The following is a 19,153-nucleotide window of genomic DNA, read 5'->3' on the forward strand; positions in this document are numbered from 1 at the left end:
GGATGGTTCATGCCAATAACCTTCCTTACTATATGACAAGTGGCCAGGATTGCTGCTTTTTGTAATTCTCTGTAAGTGAAATGGTGGACATTATTATTATTATTATTATTATTATTATTATTATTATTATTATTATTATTATTATTAAGTTGAGAAGGCACGTAGGTGGATGGAATCCCAGGTAGGAAATGCAAATCCAGAACAGTGGATCATTTCAAGGACTAGAATGTACTCCCAGGCGGTGATTATTGTTTTAAGAAGAAGTTAAACTGGGCAACCATCCTCTATTGTATCCTCCCAAGAAGGCAGTTCAGTAAATGAAATAGAATGAAGGTGTAAAAAAGATAATACACTAAGTTCGCAGTTACGATAAACTGTATTCGGTAAGAAGAAATGAGTTCTCGTACGGAATTATCTTTACAAGGATCTACTTTCAGACCGACCTTTCTGTGCGAGAGTGAAGGCTGCATGGACTCAGTATATCGGTAGTGGGAATGATTGCTTGTACAAACAGGAAGGTATTCAGAATGAAGAAATCACGGCTAAGTTTGGAATGAACTCGATAGATGAAGCTGTTCGTATACGCCCACTTCGGTGGTGAGATCAGGTTAGGCGAATACAGGAGAATAGGTTATTTCGGAAAATTTTGGGGTCGCTTAAGTGCGGTCAATATCCAGTGAGTTAGTGAGTTCGAATCCCCCTGTCGACAGCCCTAAAGATGGTTTTCTATGGTTTCCCATTTTCACACCAGGTAAATACTGGGGCTGTACCTTAATTACCTGAATTAAGGCCACGGCCGCTTCCTTCCCTCTCCTAGATCTTTCTTATCCCATGGACGCCATAAGACCTATATGTGTCAGTGTGACGTAAAGCAAATTATTAAAAAAAGGGGGACTGTGCCATGGAGGGCAAAAGGAACAGAGGGAGACCAGAACGGTGATTATTAGAGTTTTTAATCATATAAAGATAAGAGGTGTATAAATAACCGAGGCCACGAACTAGTTCCTTTGCTAGTTATCATATCCCCATCGTTGCTATAAAACCTGTCTATGTCAGTACATCGTGAAACAAATAATAATAATAATAATAATAATAATAATAATAATAATAATAATAATAATAAACTTCACTCCAGATTCTTTGACATTCTGTGATTTCCAAATGTTCAACTAAAATGACAAATCTTATCAGAAGAGGAAATGTGTTGTCAGAGCTTGGAGTGGGGAACAGCTCTCAAACACATCGAGAAACGTTTTCGATAACAATGAAGTCTGTTGTTACTGTTTATCCATCATTGGTTAATTTTTCTGGCACGGGGACTGGGAGTATGTGTCATTCTCATCACGACGCGCAGGTCGCCTACGGGTGTCAAATCGAAAGACTTGCATCTGGCGAGCCGAACATGTCCTCGGACACTCCCGGCACTAAAAGCCATACGCCATTTCATTTCATTCACTATCGAATTATCGTTAATTATACTCGGTTTCTTTGTTAACACTAAGGCAAGGGAGCGGAGAATATATTCAAGAACATCGTAAGGTGAAGTAATTAAACGTGAAAATTGTGAGGAAGTGTACTGGTAGGTTATGATGTGAGTAGTAGCAGAAGGATATTCGTAATAAAGAGTGGAAGAGGGAACATGTTTGATAAAGGTTAGAAGTTCGAGCCATGCGGTGTAAGTGAAAGACAGCAGTCCATTTCTATAAGCAAACAAAATCCAAAAACATTAAACTTCGTGACTTATAACCCTAATGGGCATTGGCCTGCCAAACGATCGCTGTTTAGATCGAATGCCTGCAGATCACAAGGTGACTCGTGGTCAGCGTGACGTTATCTTGGCTGTTATTCTTAGAATTATAGTTCTTTTAACCTCTCAGTCCACTTCTGCACACATTTTTCTATTACAATTTTTCTTTTAGGCCTGGCTTTATCTTTGCTCCTTAATTTGATGTGTCTCACTGAATTTCCCAGAGGATATCTGTCAATTGGAATATATTGGGGTGCGGAGTGTAAAACTGTCCATTCGCTTTGCTGTCAAAAAGATACCCAGCAATTAATGATTCCTAATTCCTTCTTGTCTACAGACGTGCTGTGTTGTATTTTAAAAAAAGTATAATATTGTACATTTCATTTATATCTTGTTGATAAGAATATTGGCAGTACGCAATGATTCACTCACTTGTTTAAACATTCATGTTCTTCCTCAGTGACACGGACTTGTATGACGTCACTAGCATTTGTTTATGGCCATCTGTCTTCCCGGCCATATATTATGTGTATCTACTGTATGTTCTCCTGTTCTGTATTACTTGCAATCATCACGCAATATGACTGGAATTTTATGAAACATAACTTCGTGGCTATTAATAGTTGTAGAGTTTGCATTTGGCACATAGGAAATTAAATGTTGCAATCTGACGTGATCGTTGCATGTGGTGGTGATTATTGTTTCTCGGGGAACTGCAAATGGGTAACCACCTTCTATTAACACCAGTCAGAAGAAAGAATGGAAGGAGGCATGAAAATGAAAGATGATGGTGGTGATTATTGTTGTAAAAGGAAGGTTAATTGGGCAACCATGCCCTCCTAACACTAACTAGAGGAAATAATGGAATAGGTCCTACCATTCGAAAAATGAAGGTATGGGCAAATCAAAAGAAAGGGCTGTGAAGGGCACGTAAATGAAAGAGATCCTAGGCCTCGCAATCTTAATACCATCGGGGATGGATGGGAACAAGTGTTGACCAAGGGAAGTCGAATAGGAAAAATGAAAGTGAGAAGCGTAGAAGTAATGCCAGAGTCCGTCGTGGATACCTCTTTTAGTTGCCACTTGTGACGGGCATGGAATACCTTGCATGTATTCTATCGTCCCATCCACTAGGAGAAATTAATGCTTGTGTTGCAGAACGGCTGGAATGGAGACACTCCAGTTGGTTCCCAAACTGCTAACGGGTCAGTACAGGAGTTGGCTCATCTGTAAGCAATATCTCCCTTCTCATTTTTAACAGACTGAGTCCTATCTACTGCTACTGCAGTTAGTATGGTTCAAAATTCTGTCATTTAACATCGAAATTAGTTCCCCATTTTTGAGGTAAAATAAGTAATAAATTAAACATAAATCTAAAATTATGTTTTAAGACGTGGGTGGTAACGATTTGAATTACACGTGTTGCAAGAATGAACATCTAGTTACACAGCGTTCTTTTAACCTCTCAGTCTACTTGTGCACATTCTATTACAATGATTGTTGCTTTTTTCAGGCCTGTTTTTATCTTTACTCCTTAATTTTATGTAAGTGTCGCACTGAATATCCCTGAGGACACCTGTCAGTTGGAATATACTGGAGCATGGAGTGTAAAACTGCCTATTCACTTTGCTGTGGAAGAATCCACAGCAATTATTGGTGCGTTCTGATGAACTTGAACATTTCCGCCCAAATTGACTGTCTCCGACCGATATCAGTTCTCGATATAACTGTAATTCAAGATCCAAAACTTATGGTAGCCAATCGAGCTCCGGAATTTCAGCTTCGGAATCAACAATCAACTCGAGAACTCAATGCAGAACAATTCATGCTCATCACTAGTTATAAGATAACGTTGGTGCTCTTGGTTGAGACGCCCCCAAGTTTTCAACACCAAGTCTGTCTGCTATAATCTGTGTGGCTCTAATTTATTGAAACGCAGAGATCTGTTAACATAATACAATAGGCCTGATAACTGGCACCAGAACCCTTACAGTCACAGGTTTATGAGGGATTTTCTCTTGCGACAACTACCGACGTATTGACCTTTGTTCCATCCTTCCATTAATAGCGGGCAGGAGCCGGTTAGGCTTAGGTCAGATTTACGGCTTTATGGTCTAAAGGCTCTTTATATATCACTTTTCTCCCTCCGTAGCGTAACGGTTAGTAGTCCCCGGTGGCCCGTGTTCGATTCCCTGTACTGCCAGAAATTGAAGAATTGCAGGAGGGCTGGCAAGTGGTTGAAAGACTACATGCACATCCACTGGCAGTGTGCCTGAAAAGAGGTGCAACATCTTGAGATTTGCGTTTAGGCCATCTGCGGATCTCGGTGCTTGTGTTCTTGCTGTGTTTTTGTCGTCGTCTGCCCCTTTTGGCGTACTTGATTGTGTTCTTAGCGGCCTCTTGAGCCTTCCGCTTGGCCCAGTTTTCCTTCATTTTCTCGCCGAATTCTTTTCTGCGCTCCTCTGACCAATTCCCGGCTCCTTTGTGGCTAGCTGATATAAGGGATGTTAGGAAATGTTTAGTTTTGACTATTAAACGGTATGCATTCCTGTCAGCAATGGCGGCTTGATTAATATTAAGCTCTGCAAGATCCTTGTCCACTTGCTTGGTCCAGGGGAATCCTGTGGCTTTGCCTTTGTTAGCAACGTTGACGATCTTATGGGATAATCTATTAGGATCCATTCTGTGTAGGTGTCCATAGAAACTCAGACATTTTCTTATGATTGCATCTATGAGGTTTTCTTGATGCTGGTAGAGCTCATTGTTGGGTTTGTATTGGTCCTATTATTCTTCTCAGGAATTTCCGTTCTTGCACTTCCAGGGCTCTCAGTGGGGTCTTTTTAGTTAGGGATAGGCATTCTGCTGCGTAGATGACTGATGGTCTGACTATTGCATTATAGTGTCTCAGTTGTACATTCTTTGATAAATGCTATGAGGCATACAGTTTTCTGCAGGCATGGTAAGCCTTATCTAATTTCATTTTCCTATGTTCAAGACCCATTAATCTAGCTAGGTATGTGATGTTCCTTATTCTTTTAGTTCTGCCTGAGTCACATGAAGGCATAGGTCCCCCAGAATCCGACGATCTATATGCCCCGTCATGAACAGGGGTGGATTGGTTACAACCTGGGGATCTAGCATTATTGTTTTCGTATTTCATGTTTAATACAGTCTATCACACAAGTGTGTATAGTTGATCACCCGAAAGTGACGAGTTGTTGACTATCAAGGTTGTAAGCCTTGAAGCCCCCAGCACTGATCGGCTCACTGACCCAGCTTCCCGCTGGGATTGGTTACCCAAACTTCCACTGGGCTGCTCAGCTTGACAGGGACGCCTCTTGTAGGTTATGTGCTGGATTTTATTATTATTATCATTATTATTAATACTATTATTATTGTTTCTGTTATTATTTCCATTAATTTCTCCATAGTATTAATTCATTATTGTAGTCAAGAAGCAGCATGTCCATTTATTTTGTATATTGCGTAGTATAGTGGATAATTTATAGTACAGTAAGATAGCACAGTAGTATAGTAGTTTTAACATTTAGACTTTCAAGGCCCGTGTAACTATTCATGATGTATATTTTGAGTTTATGACATGTAATGAAGTATATAAACACTCTCAACGCGTTTCAAAAGGAACCTTGCCTACAGTGTTTATATACTTCATTACATGGCATAAGCCCAAAATATACATCATGAATAGTAAAGTAGTTTGTTTCAGTTTTACATGTTACTCATGTATTCACTGGTAAACAGCAAGGCAGGGACAAGTCTCTCTAACTTGACCAGTTAAAATAAATGACCTATCTAGCTATATTCTATTCCTGCAATTGTACATAAACTAACCCGTCATATCTAAGATTCTACATTTGTTCCATGAATATTAGCGATGTGATAGGATTAACTTTCCGCATATTGTCTTGTCCAATGTGGGTTGTTAACAGAAGTTCTGGGTACTAATTATTCCTTCCTTCCAGCTCTTAGGACGATGGTTCATTGTGCAGTACTATGCCAGCTCAGAAGAGGCCTTATCCTACCGTTGTATGCGGGCTGAATTCTCCATGTCCTCGGCACGATTGGAGGTCTCCATGAACTTTACTTACGCCTTTACTGATGATCCAGCGGCTGATATGCTGTACGGGAACATCACCTGGGACATACCCAGTCCCGCGCGACCGGCTCACTGGGTCCATGCCGAGGACACTTGTAAGTACCGCATAGGAAATAAAACTTTCATAAAACTGGAGTTAAAGAGGATCACTGTAATGTAAGTTCCCGTAGGCTGGGATTGGGTAATAACATCGTCGAAATTTAGTAAGGGGGAAGCAATTTTCATTCGAATAAAAATCTGGTCATGGAATCCAGGAAAACAGATTTCTGTTGTTATTCTTTGTATTCTTATTTATGTGCCGTGCCTGGCCCTCAGATGCTAGCTGTCACTGTGGGAAAGGCTCTTCGATCTTGTGCCAAGTGAAAAAAGCTGTTGGTCATTGTGGATGTCTTTTCATTCCTGGATGTCATTAAGCCACGACACTTCTGCGTCCAACTCCAATACAATCCTCCAGTTCCAGTTTCCGAGGTCTTAATCACCTTTTATAACTCTCACCCTGTTCTTGCCTTTCGTAATATTTTAACGTCATTTGACTTTCTTTTTGGGCTATGAGAGGTGTAGATTTCGTTTGCGGACTCGGATATTGAAAGCTTTAAACCGTTTTATAAAGGAAACTCCGTCTCATACATGAGTAACGGTCATCAATGAATTGTAACCATACTTTTACGTAGGCCTATCTTGAGCCTTTTGTCATCATTGTAAAACAGTGATCTCATCTTGTTAATATTTCCTTAGCTGTCTCGTTCCGGTAGATTCGGGATCGAAGTTTTCTGAAATGAGGAGTGTACTTAAAGGTATTCTTTATTTCGATAGGTTGACCATTTATATAATAATATCTCTCGGTGAAGTGGACGGCTGAAGACCATGAACTTCGTGTTTCGTTGTATTGATGTTAAATCCCCAATCAGTACCGGCGAGATTGGTCTTGTTTATTAAAGTTTGGAGATCAACGGCGTTGTCGCTTACAAGTACCGTGCCATCCGCATATCTGAAAGAGTTTATGTAAACTACATTGAGTTTTTTTTTTTTGCTATTGACTTTACGTCGCACTGACACAGATAGGTCTTATGGCGACGATGGGACAGGAAAGGGCTCGGATTGGGAAGGAAGTGGCCGTGGCCTTAATTAAGGTACAGCCCCAGCATTTGACTGGTGTGAAAATGGGAAACCACGGATAACCATCTTCAGGGCTGCCGACAGTGGGGTTCGAACCCACTATCTCCGAATACTGGATACTGGCAGCACATAAGCGACTGCAGCTATCGAGCTCGGTACATTGAGTTTTACACCTAGTTGTTCTGAATCCTCGAGAGGTTCTTTGAATGTTGTTAAATTAAATCATTTCAAATAACTTTTAATGATATCTTTGTTGATTAACATTGTGTTAAAAGTTGCTGATTGTGGGACGGTCACTCCAGTAGGAAGATTTCAAACTACGTACTACTGCTTATAGTTTACCAAATATCTCTGACTAACAGGGGCAGCAAATAAAACAACCAAAGATGCTTAGAATAACGAAATGTCGGGACTACTGAAGAATTTCAATAACAAGGGGAATTATACTTCGTGCCTACTGACACTATTGTCACTAATGGGAGAGATGCCTGAAGTTTGAAACTTTCCCATTATAGAGAGTAAACAAGCATACGTTTACTTTTACATGACTGTTAATACCATGATCATTGCCAAAGGATCTCCAATTCTACGCCGAAGTCGAATCACAAGCAATAGGTGAAGAATGTGGTCACCCTGACCAAGAACGCCCCAGTATCCCGCATGTCATCTTGTTGGGCAGTAAACGTCTTGGTTAACTAAGGACTTTAATTGCTCATGTGCACCATGGGTTTGCTCTCTGTACCAAACGAGTGGCTGCGTGGTTTGAAACACTCAGCTGTCAGCTTGTATTCGGGAGATAGTGGGTTCGAATCCCGCTGTCGGCAGCCATGAAGATGGTTTTCCGTTTATTCCCATTTTAACAGAGGCAATTGCTGGGGCTGTACCTTAATTAAGACCACGGCCGCTTCCCTCCCGCTCCAAAACCTTTCCTACCCTATCCCATAGTCGCCATGGGACATATGTGTGACTGTGCGCCGTAAAGATAATTCCGAAAAAGTTTGCTTTGTTGTCGGGTCTTCATGAATGGCTATTTCATTAATCATGGAAAACCATATCTGTGTGGAGGCCATGAATGAACACGAAGGTGTGAAAAGTAACAAGTGAGTGGTTAGCACCGCGGCCACATGCTTTCCCGCTGTGACCACGTTTCTGTATTTTCTTTTTGACTTCCTGATGGAAAATTGAACCCATGTTCTTCTGGCTGTATCTAGCACACCTATACTACCTTCATGGGCGCCCATAGGATAGTTTGTAGGGGGGAGGCTGGACCTGGGGGTATGTAGTATTTTTAATATTTTGGAAGATGAATGATTACTTGTATTCCACGGTAGAACACCATTCACGGTATCCCCTACATTTCAACGTAATACCGATTCTTAAATCATTTTCTTGAAAGAAAAACACCTGACTATATTAGATTTTTTCCTTTCCCTGAGAGGAGGGCGTCCCCCCGTTGCCTCCGGGCATGGGCGCCCTTGAATACCTTGGCTAGACACCTATGTTAATTCTTCAAAGCTTCATTTAAACTGAATCTACAGTACTACCCGGATTTGTTAACAGGAGAGTCAGGCATACAAGCATGCTACTAACTGTAGACCTACTCTGGCTTCTAACGGAGTATTTAGAGAATTGAGCTTTCTAATTAACACCAGGGAAGAAGTAAATTAGTACTCATTTATGTTGTAGAGTTTTTGTAACCTGCGGCTATGTGCTTTCCCGAAGTGATCACCTTTCTGGATTTTTTGACTTCCTCATAGTAAATGGAAAAGTTAGTTGTCCTGTGATCCTTGTGTAGTAGCATAAACAGTATTTATTTATTTCGATTTTTATTCACAGAATATGTTGCCTTTGTTGAGTTTTCATTTTTCCGTAACGAATAAAGAATGGTTAAGGGTTGAAGGAGTAGGGACTGTGGGTGTGATAGGACATTAAGAAGTACGAGGAAATAGTTCTAGAGTTTGAGTGAGATAATTAGGATTATCATGGAGGACAAAAATGAAGGTAAGTCTCCCTCAAACAATCTACAGCAGGGCCTCTCAAACGCCCAAAATCTCACGCGTGCAAACAGCGGTGCAGAGTTCCTGTGCACAGTGCATCGGTCCCGCTCGGCTCGGCTCGGACCAACGCTTCGTCTCTGGGCTACTCGGCTAAGCTCGGCTTAACTCAGCTCGGATTTGGAGCGCTATGGAGCAAGTGAGGAAGCGGGAGACAGGGGGAGCGAGCGAGACAGGCGTGGGGAAAGAGAGAGACAGCGTTATTGCTCCAAATCGAGGAGTGGAGGTCTGCACTCTTGTCAACCAAGCGAAGTCGTCTTTTGCACCGTGCACAGTGCATGCACCCTGAGAGGCCCTGATCTACAGGATGCGGTAGGTATATAAGAGGGATGGAAGGGAAGAGGGACGTTGCAAGAGACAAGTGCCCTAATAATAATAATTTCGTGTGGCTATTACTAGCCGAGTGCAGCCCTTGTAAGGCAGACCCTCCGATGAGGGTGGGCGGCATCTGCCATGTGTAGGTAACTGCGTGTTATTGTGGTGGAGGATAGTGTTATGTGTGGTGTGTGAGTTGCAGGGATGTTGGGGACAGCACAAATACCCAGCCCCAGACCATTGGAATTAACCAATGAAGGTTAAAATCCCCGACCCGGCCGGGAATCGAACCCGGGACCCTCTGGACCGAAGGCAAGTTCGCTCACCATTCAGCCAACGAGTCGGACAGTGCCATAATGTTTTAAGGGGAATGAAACTGAGGGCCATGGGAAAGTATTCAGGAGAGGTATCGGTGAGAAATCGATAGGAGTCACTGAGGATAGAACAGCCGAGGGAACGTATAGAACAGGGAAGTGTTGCAGAGGAGGGGAAAGGTAGGACGAAAGGAAAATGTAGTTGAGGGGATAGGGAAAGGGAGGTGGAACATGGTCATAGGAGGGAGAAACGTAAGGAGGAAGTAAATTTTGCAGCTGTTCGACCGGGGGGGGGGGGGGAGGGGATCGAATGAAGTGGGTGGGTTACTCCATTGTTGGGCACGTGGGGAAAGTGTGCGGAGGAAAGGGATGTTAGAGTGTTATCCAGGAATTAGGTTAAGGCAGCTGTTGATGAGAGTAGAAGGGAAGGAGGAGGGTAAGAAGAAGGTGGTAGTTTTTTACTTTGGTACCAACAATATACAGTAAGGCAAGCACGAATAAGTACAAAAGAGTTGGGGATCTGTGGTGTCTGGTTAGTACAGCATGGGATAAGTTTAAGAGAGCGGAGATTGTTATCAGTGGAGTATTGTAAAGGAGGGATACTGAGTGAAAGATGATTTGCAGACTATGGAGCAGGTATGAAGGAAAATGGGAGCGAGATTTGTAGATTCTAATGGGTGAGTAAGAGATAGAAATCTGCTCTCAGATGACCATCACCTGAACCGCACTGGTGCGTACATGTTAGAAGGGTTATAGAGGGGTACAATCAGTGATACGGGGTGTACTAGGAAGTGGTGATGAGAGTACATGGAGTTGGAAGTCTAGTAAGGCTGATATACATATGTGTTAAACTGTAGAAGAAATGTACCCCGAAAGGAATCGAATTAATTAATTTAATAGATTTATTTTTACGATGCATTGCAATAGGAGTTGAATCGTGGCTGAGAATTGATATTATGGATGCGGAAAATTTCTTACGGAACGGGAGTGTTTATTGAAGAGACAGGATAGGAACGGTAGGAGGGGGGAGTATTCATACTGGTGAAAGACGAATTTGCAAGATACGAAAAAGTTCTAGGTGTAAGGCTCATCTGGGAAGGCAATAGGCAAATTGATGTTTAGGTGTGCGCAGATCTGGAAAGGCTGGCGCAGACGCTGATGCGGAATTGTTTGATAAGATAATCTGGTATGTGGGAATCGGCAGAGGAAGGAATGTGATTGATTTCAATTTACCAAATGTCAATTGAGAAGGCAATGCGAATGTCAGGAAACATGACCAACAAATGGTAAATAAGTTATTCTGGGAAGGACAGCTTAATCAGAAAGTGATGGAACGAACTAGAAGGACGAATATTCTGGACATGATGCTGGTAAAACCAAATTAGCTCTATAGAGAAACTGAAGTGATAGGTGGTAAAAGTGATCACGAAGCTGTTTTCATTGTAGTCAAAAATAAATGTGTTAGAAAGAAAACTTGTAAAAGTAGGATTATTAGGCAGTTCTATATGGCTGATAAGACAGGCGTGAGGGAATTTTAAAAATGAATTGTGATCGGTGGTAAATGGTAAGTAAAAATGTAAACAGCTTATGGGATGGGTTTAAAGCTACTGTTGAGGAATAAGAGAAAAAAAGGTATGTACCTCTAAAAGTGGTAAGGAATGGTAAAGACCCACTAGAGAAAAAAAGAGACTAAGAAGGAGGGGCAGGATGAAAATAGAGTTAAGAAAAGTTGTGGAGGTAAGAAGAAATTGAAGGGACGTATTTTTTATTTTATTTTATAATTTTGTTTTATGTCGCACCGATACAGATAGGTCTTATTGTGACGATGGGATAGGAAAGGCCTAGGAGTGGGAAGGAAGTGACTGTGGTCTTAATTAAGGTACAACCCCAGTATTTGCCTGGTGTGAAAATGGGAAATCACGGAATACCATCTTCAGGGCTGTCGACAGTGGGGTTCGAACCCTCACATCTGCGCGCTCCTAATCGCACGGCCAACTCGCCCGGTTAGGAAATTGAATCTAACGAAGAAGTCAGATAGGGATAGCATGTAAGTAAGGGTTATTCTGCTCGAAGGCAGGTCCGAACCTCCGCAGAGGTGTTCCTGAGCCGGAGTTTACGTGCGGTAGGGTGGCCAGTTCCTTTCCGCTCCTCCATTCCCTTACCCCCCCCCCCACCAACGGCGCGTGGCAACCCATCCAACTCCTGACCACGCCCAATGTTGCTTAACTTCAGGGATCTCACGGGATCCGGTGTTTCAACACGGCTATGGCCGTTGGCAGGGATAACATGATGACGAGGATAACTGACCGTTATATAAATTTTAGTGAAAAAAAGGAATGGTATGTACTGGTACTTTAAGGCGGAAACAGGCTCCAATAAGGACGTTCCTGGTATCATTAATCGAACAAGGGGCGTGTACATGTGAGGATTTACGGAAGGCAGAATTATTCAGTCAGCAGTAGGCCTATGTGAATGTGGTTGGTTGAATAAATCCCAGGTAGAGGATGTGACTAATCCTAACGAAACACTGAAATTTAACTTTGCTGATAATAATATTTGCAATAAGGTTCAACTTTGAAAACTAGACAAGTAGCTGGAATTGATAAGATTTATGGAGATATACTGAAGACAATGGGATGGGGATATATTGCTATATCTGAAGTACCGTACTTATTTATCACCGTTAGCATGGACGAGTTATGTCTGGAGAGTTTTATAGTAGCCCCTGTGTACAAAGAAAAGCCTGATGAACTTAACGCCAATGATTACATGCCTGTCACCTCTACATGTGTTGCATGTAAGCTGTGGGAAAGCATTATTTCTAATTATATTCGAAAGTTTTGCGAAATTATTAATAGTTTGATAGAAGGCTTTTGGAGTTTAAGATACATTATTCCACTGAGGCTAACTTGTAGGATTTCAGTAAGACCTAGCAGATTCAGGAATTCAAATGTATTGTGTTGCTATTGACCAGCGCAAGGCTTTCGATAGGGTAGATCATGGGAGACTACTGACAAAAATGAAGGTAATTGGACTAGACGGAAGAATGACTGACTGGGTAGCTATTTTTCTCGAAGATAGAACTTCGAGAATTAGAGTAGGCGAAGCATTATCTAATCCTGTAATGGTTAAGGAGGTGGGGGGTGTGGGGGTGTGGGGGTGTGGGGAGGGAGCTCATCAAGGCAGTATTTTTTTATGTTTCTCATAATACCGGATGGTTCACCAGCCTCTTATTTTTTTCGGAGATAGGTAACCCAACTAACGCGTATATCACAGTCATCCTAAAAACATTAGTACCTGCTCCTTTATGGCCTTAGTAAAACTATACCGTTTGTTTAATGTTCGCGAATATGGTAGAAATCATTAGCGGCAGTTGTATTTCTATTAATTAAACTACAGTATAATGAATGTGTAAAACGATCACAGGTGCGAAGAACACTATCTGACGTTTGGATAGGAAGTGTCTATAAGGACTAGCTATGCACTACAGTTCGCGAAATCACGCATCACTGCTGTTGCATCAGCCAAGTTGTCTAGTAGTAGGTTTGATTCACAGGCTGGTATAAGTTTTCTTTTGTCTGTTAACGCCGATTACAGTGACTGTAATATGGTCGCATGTCATTCTGTTCCAAAGAGTGAATTTTTAGTTGGTCCTAAAGAGGACCGTTTTTATCCGATGTTACGCAGCCAGGTTGGACTAAGACATGATGGTCTGTAGATAGAAAGTAGGGTACCTTGCATATTCATTGTAACAAGTGTTCGAAATTTTGACCACCTTATTTTATGCAGATTTCAGCACGTTGTAACATGTCAGGTGAAACAGCTTTTCATGCCTCGGTGATTAGTTTCAGAAGGTGACCGGGATTTTCAGGATCCTGTACATGCACTACCTGCTTTAACTGATCCCCACAGGAAAAAGTCAAATGGTGTTAGATCGGGTGATCTGGCGAGCCAGTGAACGGGTTCTCCCCTTCCTATCTATTTATTTGGATATGAAGCATGAAGATGGTTCCGGACGACTACTGATCCGTGAGGTGGGGTCCCGTCCTGTTGAAACCACATTCGTAATCGCTCGCACAGCTCCACGTTCTTCAGTAACTGTGGGAGTTCATTTAGAAGAAAATGAAGGAAGCGTACTCCCATTAGATGTCCTTTGAGAAATATGGTCCGATGAGATAGTCACCCAAGATCCTACACCAGACATTTATTCCCAACTGCACTTGAAATGGGTCCTGTCTTACACAATGGGGATTCTCTACTCTCCAATAGTGCACATTGCATATTCACGACGCCATTGTTGTGAAATCGTGATTCGTCTGAAAATAGAACTCTTGACCAAAAGGCTGCATTATTGGCCACACTGCCTAATGCCCACTGACAAAATGTTACTCTAGCATCGAAATCACGCCCGTGGAGCTGCTAGTGTAACTGCCGACGGTAAAGGCGGGTACAGACATGCGCGCCTAACTCCGTAACGTAACCACGTCGCGCGCCAAGGTTAAACGGGGCAATGTTACGCACCGCGGTTGCGAGGTAAACTTTTCTACCCCGCGCCGCAGGTCGTAACGCGTAACCTACCAGCGTTCCGCCAGTTGAGACAGTGCAGCTTTGAAAGATGGATTTAGCTGCAGCAGCCTATATTTATTTGCATTATGCAACTAAACGGAAACATAGGCGATGTTGGCAAACTCAGCTATATTCACGTAGAACTACACATGGTGGTTCAAATTTGCTGGCTGACATGAAGTTTCAGACAGTTAGTGGGCATTGTAAACAATTTACTTGCTAAACCTGACCAAGGCGTCGTTTCCGTTTCCAACGCTTTGTGTTGATTTTTGTTTTCGAGTTCCGCGCCAGGATATTATTGCTTAGGCAATCAAGTCGGAGGTTTAAATGTTTCAATATGGGTAGGTATTTTTACAGATAGGTCTTTGGCGACGATGGTATAGGAAAAGCCTAGGAGTGGGAAGGAAGCAGCCGTGGCCTTAATTAAGGTACAGCCCCAGCACTTGTCTGCTGTGAAAATGGGAAACCACGGAAAACTATCTTCAGGGCTGCCGAGAGTGGGGTTCGAACTCACTATCTTCCGGATGCAAGCTCACAGCTGCACGCCCTTACCGCACGGCTAACTCGCTCGGTAATATGGGTAGTGAAAGCATAGTAAAACAATTATTAAACACGTTTTTCATCAAGTGAAAATAAACAAGTGATTGACTGTAGCCGACCCTGCTCAGCGATTTTCAGGCCTGACGACGGTTTTCTGTACTTTAGTTTTACAATATTATATTATTACAGTATATAAACCAACGGCCGTAGCCGTGTTGAAACACCGGATTCCGTAAGATCTCAGAAGTTAAGCAACATTGGGCGTGGTCAGGAGGTGGATGGGTCGCCACGCGCTGTTGGTGGGGGTGGGGGGTAAGGGAATGGAGGAGCGGAAAGGAACTGGCCACCCTACCGCACGTAAACTCCGGCTCAGGAACACCTCTGCGGAGGTTCGGACCTGCCTTCGGGCAGAATAACCCTTACCTACAGTATATAAGATTTTAGAACGGTGAAGTGACTGAACTGACCGAAATACACATTTCGTCTTTGAAAGAAAGTCGTAATTCTCTGCAGACTTTTCTTTTTCTTTTCCTCTCCATGCCTTTCTATTACATTCAGGAATGTGCAAACTTATATGTAATTCATAAATTTAATCAATAACAACGCCTGAACTTCTGGGGCAGGAAATACCACTGTCTTATGCGTGTTGTACACCATTACATTTTCCTGTCAGTTCAACATTTCACAAGAAATTTGTCAAATCTTGTCAAAGACTGTTCAACATTGCTGAAGGTTTGATAAGATTTGAATTGATTTGGCAAGGTTTGATAGCATTTAGTTTTAACATAAAGGAAAGGCAAACAGCTGTTGTAGTTGTTGGACTAGCAGCGGGGTACAGTCTTAAAACGAAGAGAAACGCGCAATAAATCACAATTTACATGGGCAAAATATTAATGTAGTTATCTTCAGCATAATTTTTGCAATGTATTTACTGCCATAACATCATTTGTAGAGGTTAAGTTATACTTCATAGCTATACTCGCATTAATTGAATAAAAATGACAGCAATGAAACGGAAATACGTATCTTATTGGTTATTACATGAAAACATATTAGAAATTCAATAATAATAATAATAATAATAATAATAATAATAATACATGTCTTTCCTTCTTTCTTAATCCGTTTACCCTCCGGAGTTGGCTTTTCCCTCAGACTCAGCGAGAGATCTCACCTCATCAATTTGATAGGGCCTAAAGTTGCTAAGAAGGATACCACATTCAGAGAGGCTATCTCGGTGCAAGAGAGACTGGCAGTGACAGTACGATTTCTAGCAACCGGTGATTCAAACACTAGTCTGCAGTATCTTTTCAAAATATCCAAACAGTCGATTAGTGTTATCGTACCGGAATGTGTCAAGCTCTGATTGAAGCACTAAACGAAAATATAAACGTAAGTAAGGAATTTATTGCTGGGATAGTCTATGTTTCATACATCAAACATTATCTATTTTAATTGCTTATTCAACACAGAAACACTACTTTGTAAGCCTAATCAAGTCCTGAAAATCCATATCCACATCGTGGGAAATGCTTACTGTATTTCACTCAGTGGACAGACTGGAGTTGGAGTGAGGAGAATTGGGTGTAGTAGTAGTATTCGGCGAGGATAAGGAAGCTGAAGGAGTGGGTGTTGAAACGGTGTAACCTTGAAAATGTGATGGGTTCGGCAGCTGATGAACATTATGTTGTGCAGCATAATGGGGATATTGGGAATATGTAGAGTGAACCGGAGAATGGAGTGGATGGGAAAAGTGGTCATTCCTTAAAATTTTGTTGAAATGCCTGGGATGGCCAGTTAGCCACAACATTTCCTTAGCTCTGTATATTTCAATAAAATGCAGTGTGTTTTGCTCGGTCCACAACATTTTTACTGATCAAGCAGACAGAGGCGAATGTGTGTTACGCGCCGAGGTCCTGTGTACGTCCAAGCTTGCTGTAACTTCCGCGCGCGCAGCTCTTTGATGTGACGCGGGAAAACCGACAAGCAGTGGAACGCAGCGAACCTCGTTCCGTATCGTTCATGTTGCGGGCTAAGGTTGCGCGACGAGGTTACGCAGTACCGTCCAGACAGGAGCGCGACGCGGTTACGTTACGATGTTCTGTTACAAGTCTGGACGCGCCTTAAGGGTGAAATTTATTGTTATGCAGTTTACGCGTAAATGTTGACCGGCTGGTGTTTGCCTGTTGTGCAAGTGTCCGTGTACTAATATGAGGGTTGTTCTGGACAGCGTACAAAACAGCCTCTTCATTTGGACCAGACGTTATAGGAGCATCTCTAACGGAAGATACCCTTCCAACTGTCCCAGTTGATCGCAATCTTCGTTCAAGGTTTCGTAACGTACTGGTAGTCGGTAGTCATCTGTCAGGAAAACGCTCGCGATAGTGTCGTGACTGGACTGCGTTCTGCCTTGTTTCCCCACAAATGAGCAACATATCAATGTACTCGTCACCGGAATACACCGTGAGAGAATGAATACGTGCTGTGATGTAACTTGGTAAGTGTGCATAAATATTGGATGCCCGTTAAGATGGGGGAAAGATCTGTCGGTCAAAAATAAAAATAAAAACATGCAGAGGGTTGGAATCGAACCACTACATTCCCGTACTCAGACACCTCGTGTCAACGGCCCTTAACCGAATTAGCCACAAAGACTACGAAGGATTGTAAGGATGCTAAAGGAGCACTACTTAAGTATGGCCGTTCCACATCGACAGTTAATATCCATGTCAAAATCTTCAATAATGCATTACAGTGTTAATTAAACTTTTTACCATTACGAAGTACTTGGCATACAAATAAATTCGACACTACTTTCTCCATAAATTAGCAACAATTCTACGTACTCTTCATAGGAATACATCGCAAGGAAACGAATAGGTGCTGTGATGTGATCTGATCATTGTGGATTATTATTTGTGTACGTTGGACTCAGAAGGTTGTGGATTCGAATTCCATGCTGTCCGTCCCGAAAATGGTTTTCCTAGGTTTCCCATTGTCATCACTAGGCAAATGCTGGTACGGTACCTTAATAAAAGACCAAGGCCGATTTCCTTCCCAATCCTTCCCCCACTCATTCTTAGGGGAAAGACGCAAAAATAAGAGCGCACTCCTTAAAACCAATATAAGAAATTGTTTATTATTGTATCTCCGTTAAAATGGTGCGTCTCTGTCGTTCAAGAAATTTGCCTCATGCTGGACTCGAACCACTACGCTGGCGGTATTGGCACACACCTTGCGCTCCAACCCTTAACCGGTTCAGTCACAAAATCAACATACCTGGTGTTTGTTATATGCTATTTGCTTTACGTCGCACCGACAAACAAGGTCTTATGGCGACGATGGGAGAGGAAAGGCCTAGCAGTGGGAAGGAAGTGGCCGTGGCTACTTAATTAAGGTTTAGCCCCAGGATTTGCCTTGTGTGAAAATTGGAAACCACGGAAAACCATCTTCAGGGCTGCCGACAGTGGGGTTCGAACCCACTATCTTCCGGATGCAAGTTCACAGCTGTGCGACGCTAACCGCATGGCCAACTCGCCCGGTCGTGATGCTTGTTAGAGTGATGGTGGTGGTGATTATTGTTTTAAGAGGAAGTATGCTTGTTAGAGGCCACTCCACCTCGAAAGTTAATATCCATGTCATCGTCTTCAATGATGGTTTACAGTGTTCATTTAACTTTTTTACATTACAAAGCACGTGGCAAACCTATTAGTTCGATCATATTACGGGTATCTGTGTTATTTCAAGGAGAAATATATCACATGTTTGCAAAATGGTCCTTAGTATTTGGCGCAATTATGCATAGTAATTTTTCCTTTGCTAGGCCCATGGATCAGTTTACAGTGATGACACACAATAGGGGGGGGGGGGGGAGCCTTATCGACCATATGGAGAAATTTCAAGTTATTTGGTGTTCATGAAACTAAATAATAAGGATCCTTAGGTTATACGCGTTATTTGGGTTGCCTATATCCGATAGAATGAGGAGCTGAGGAGATGATTTTAGTAAGGAACTGGAATCAGTGATAAGGTCTTTTGCGGACAATATTACACCGTACATAGTGATTAGTAAGTCAAAGGATTGCGAGCGACCGTAAAAAGAACTCGACAATGCTATGAGATGGATAGCAGATGATAAACTGGGTGGAAAGTCCGGTTATGAGTTTCACCAAGACGAACAGTCCTCTCAGTTTTATTTACTGTGTTCATGAGGTGAATGTTTCTCATGAGAATCAGAATCATTGTAAGTACCTACGTGTTAACATAAAGAAAGATCTCCATGCGTGTAATCACATAAACGGGATTGTAAATAAAGGTTACAGATCCGTTCATATGATTATTATGGTGTTTACGGTTTGTAGTAAGGATGTAAAAGAGAGGGCAT

General features: G+C 42.2%; 1 protein-coding gene across 1 annotated transcript in view; it reads left to right on the plus strand.

The window, feature by feature from the left end:
- Karl (lipocalin/cytosolic fatty acid-binding protein Karl) overlaps positions 1-19,153 on the plus strand; it is a 74,305-nt gene that overhangs the window by 33,814 nt on the left and 21,338 nt on the right. The window contains exon 2 of the mRNA XM_067153004.2: positions 5,731-5,959. Coding sequence (XP_067009105.1) covers positions 5,731-5,959 — 229 coding nt within the window. The remainder of the gene's footprint in view (positions 1-5,730; positions 5,960-19,153) is intronic.

Source organism: Anabrus simplex, chromosome 1 (assembly GCF_040414725.1).
Source record: "Anabrus simplex isolate iqAnaSimp1 chromosome 1, ASM4041472v1, whole genome shotgun sequence".
NCBI lineage: Eukaryota > Metazoa > Arthropoda > Insecta > Orthoptera > Tettigoniidae > Anabrus > Anabrus simplex.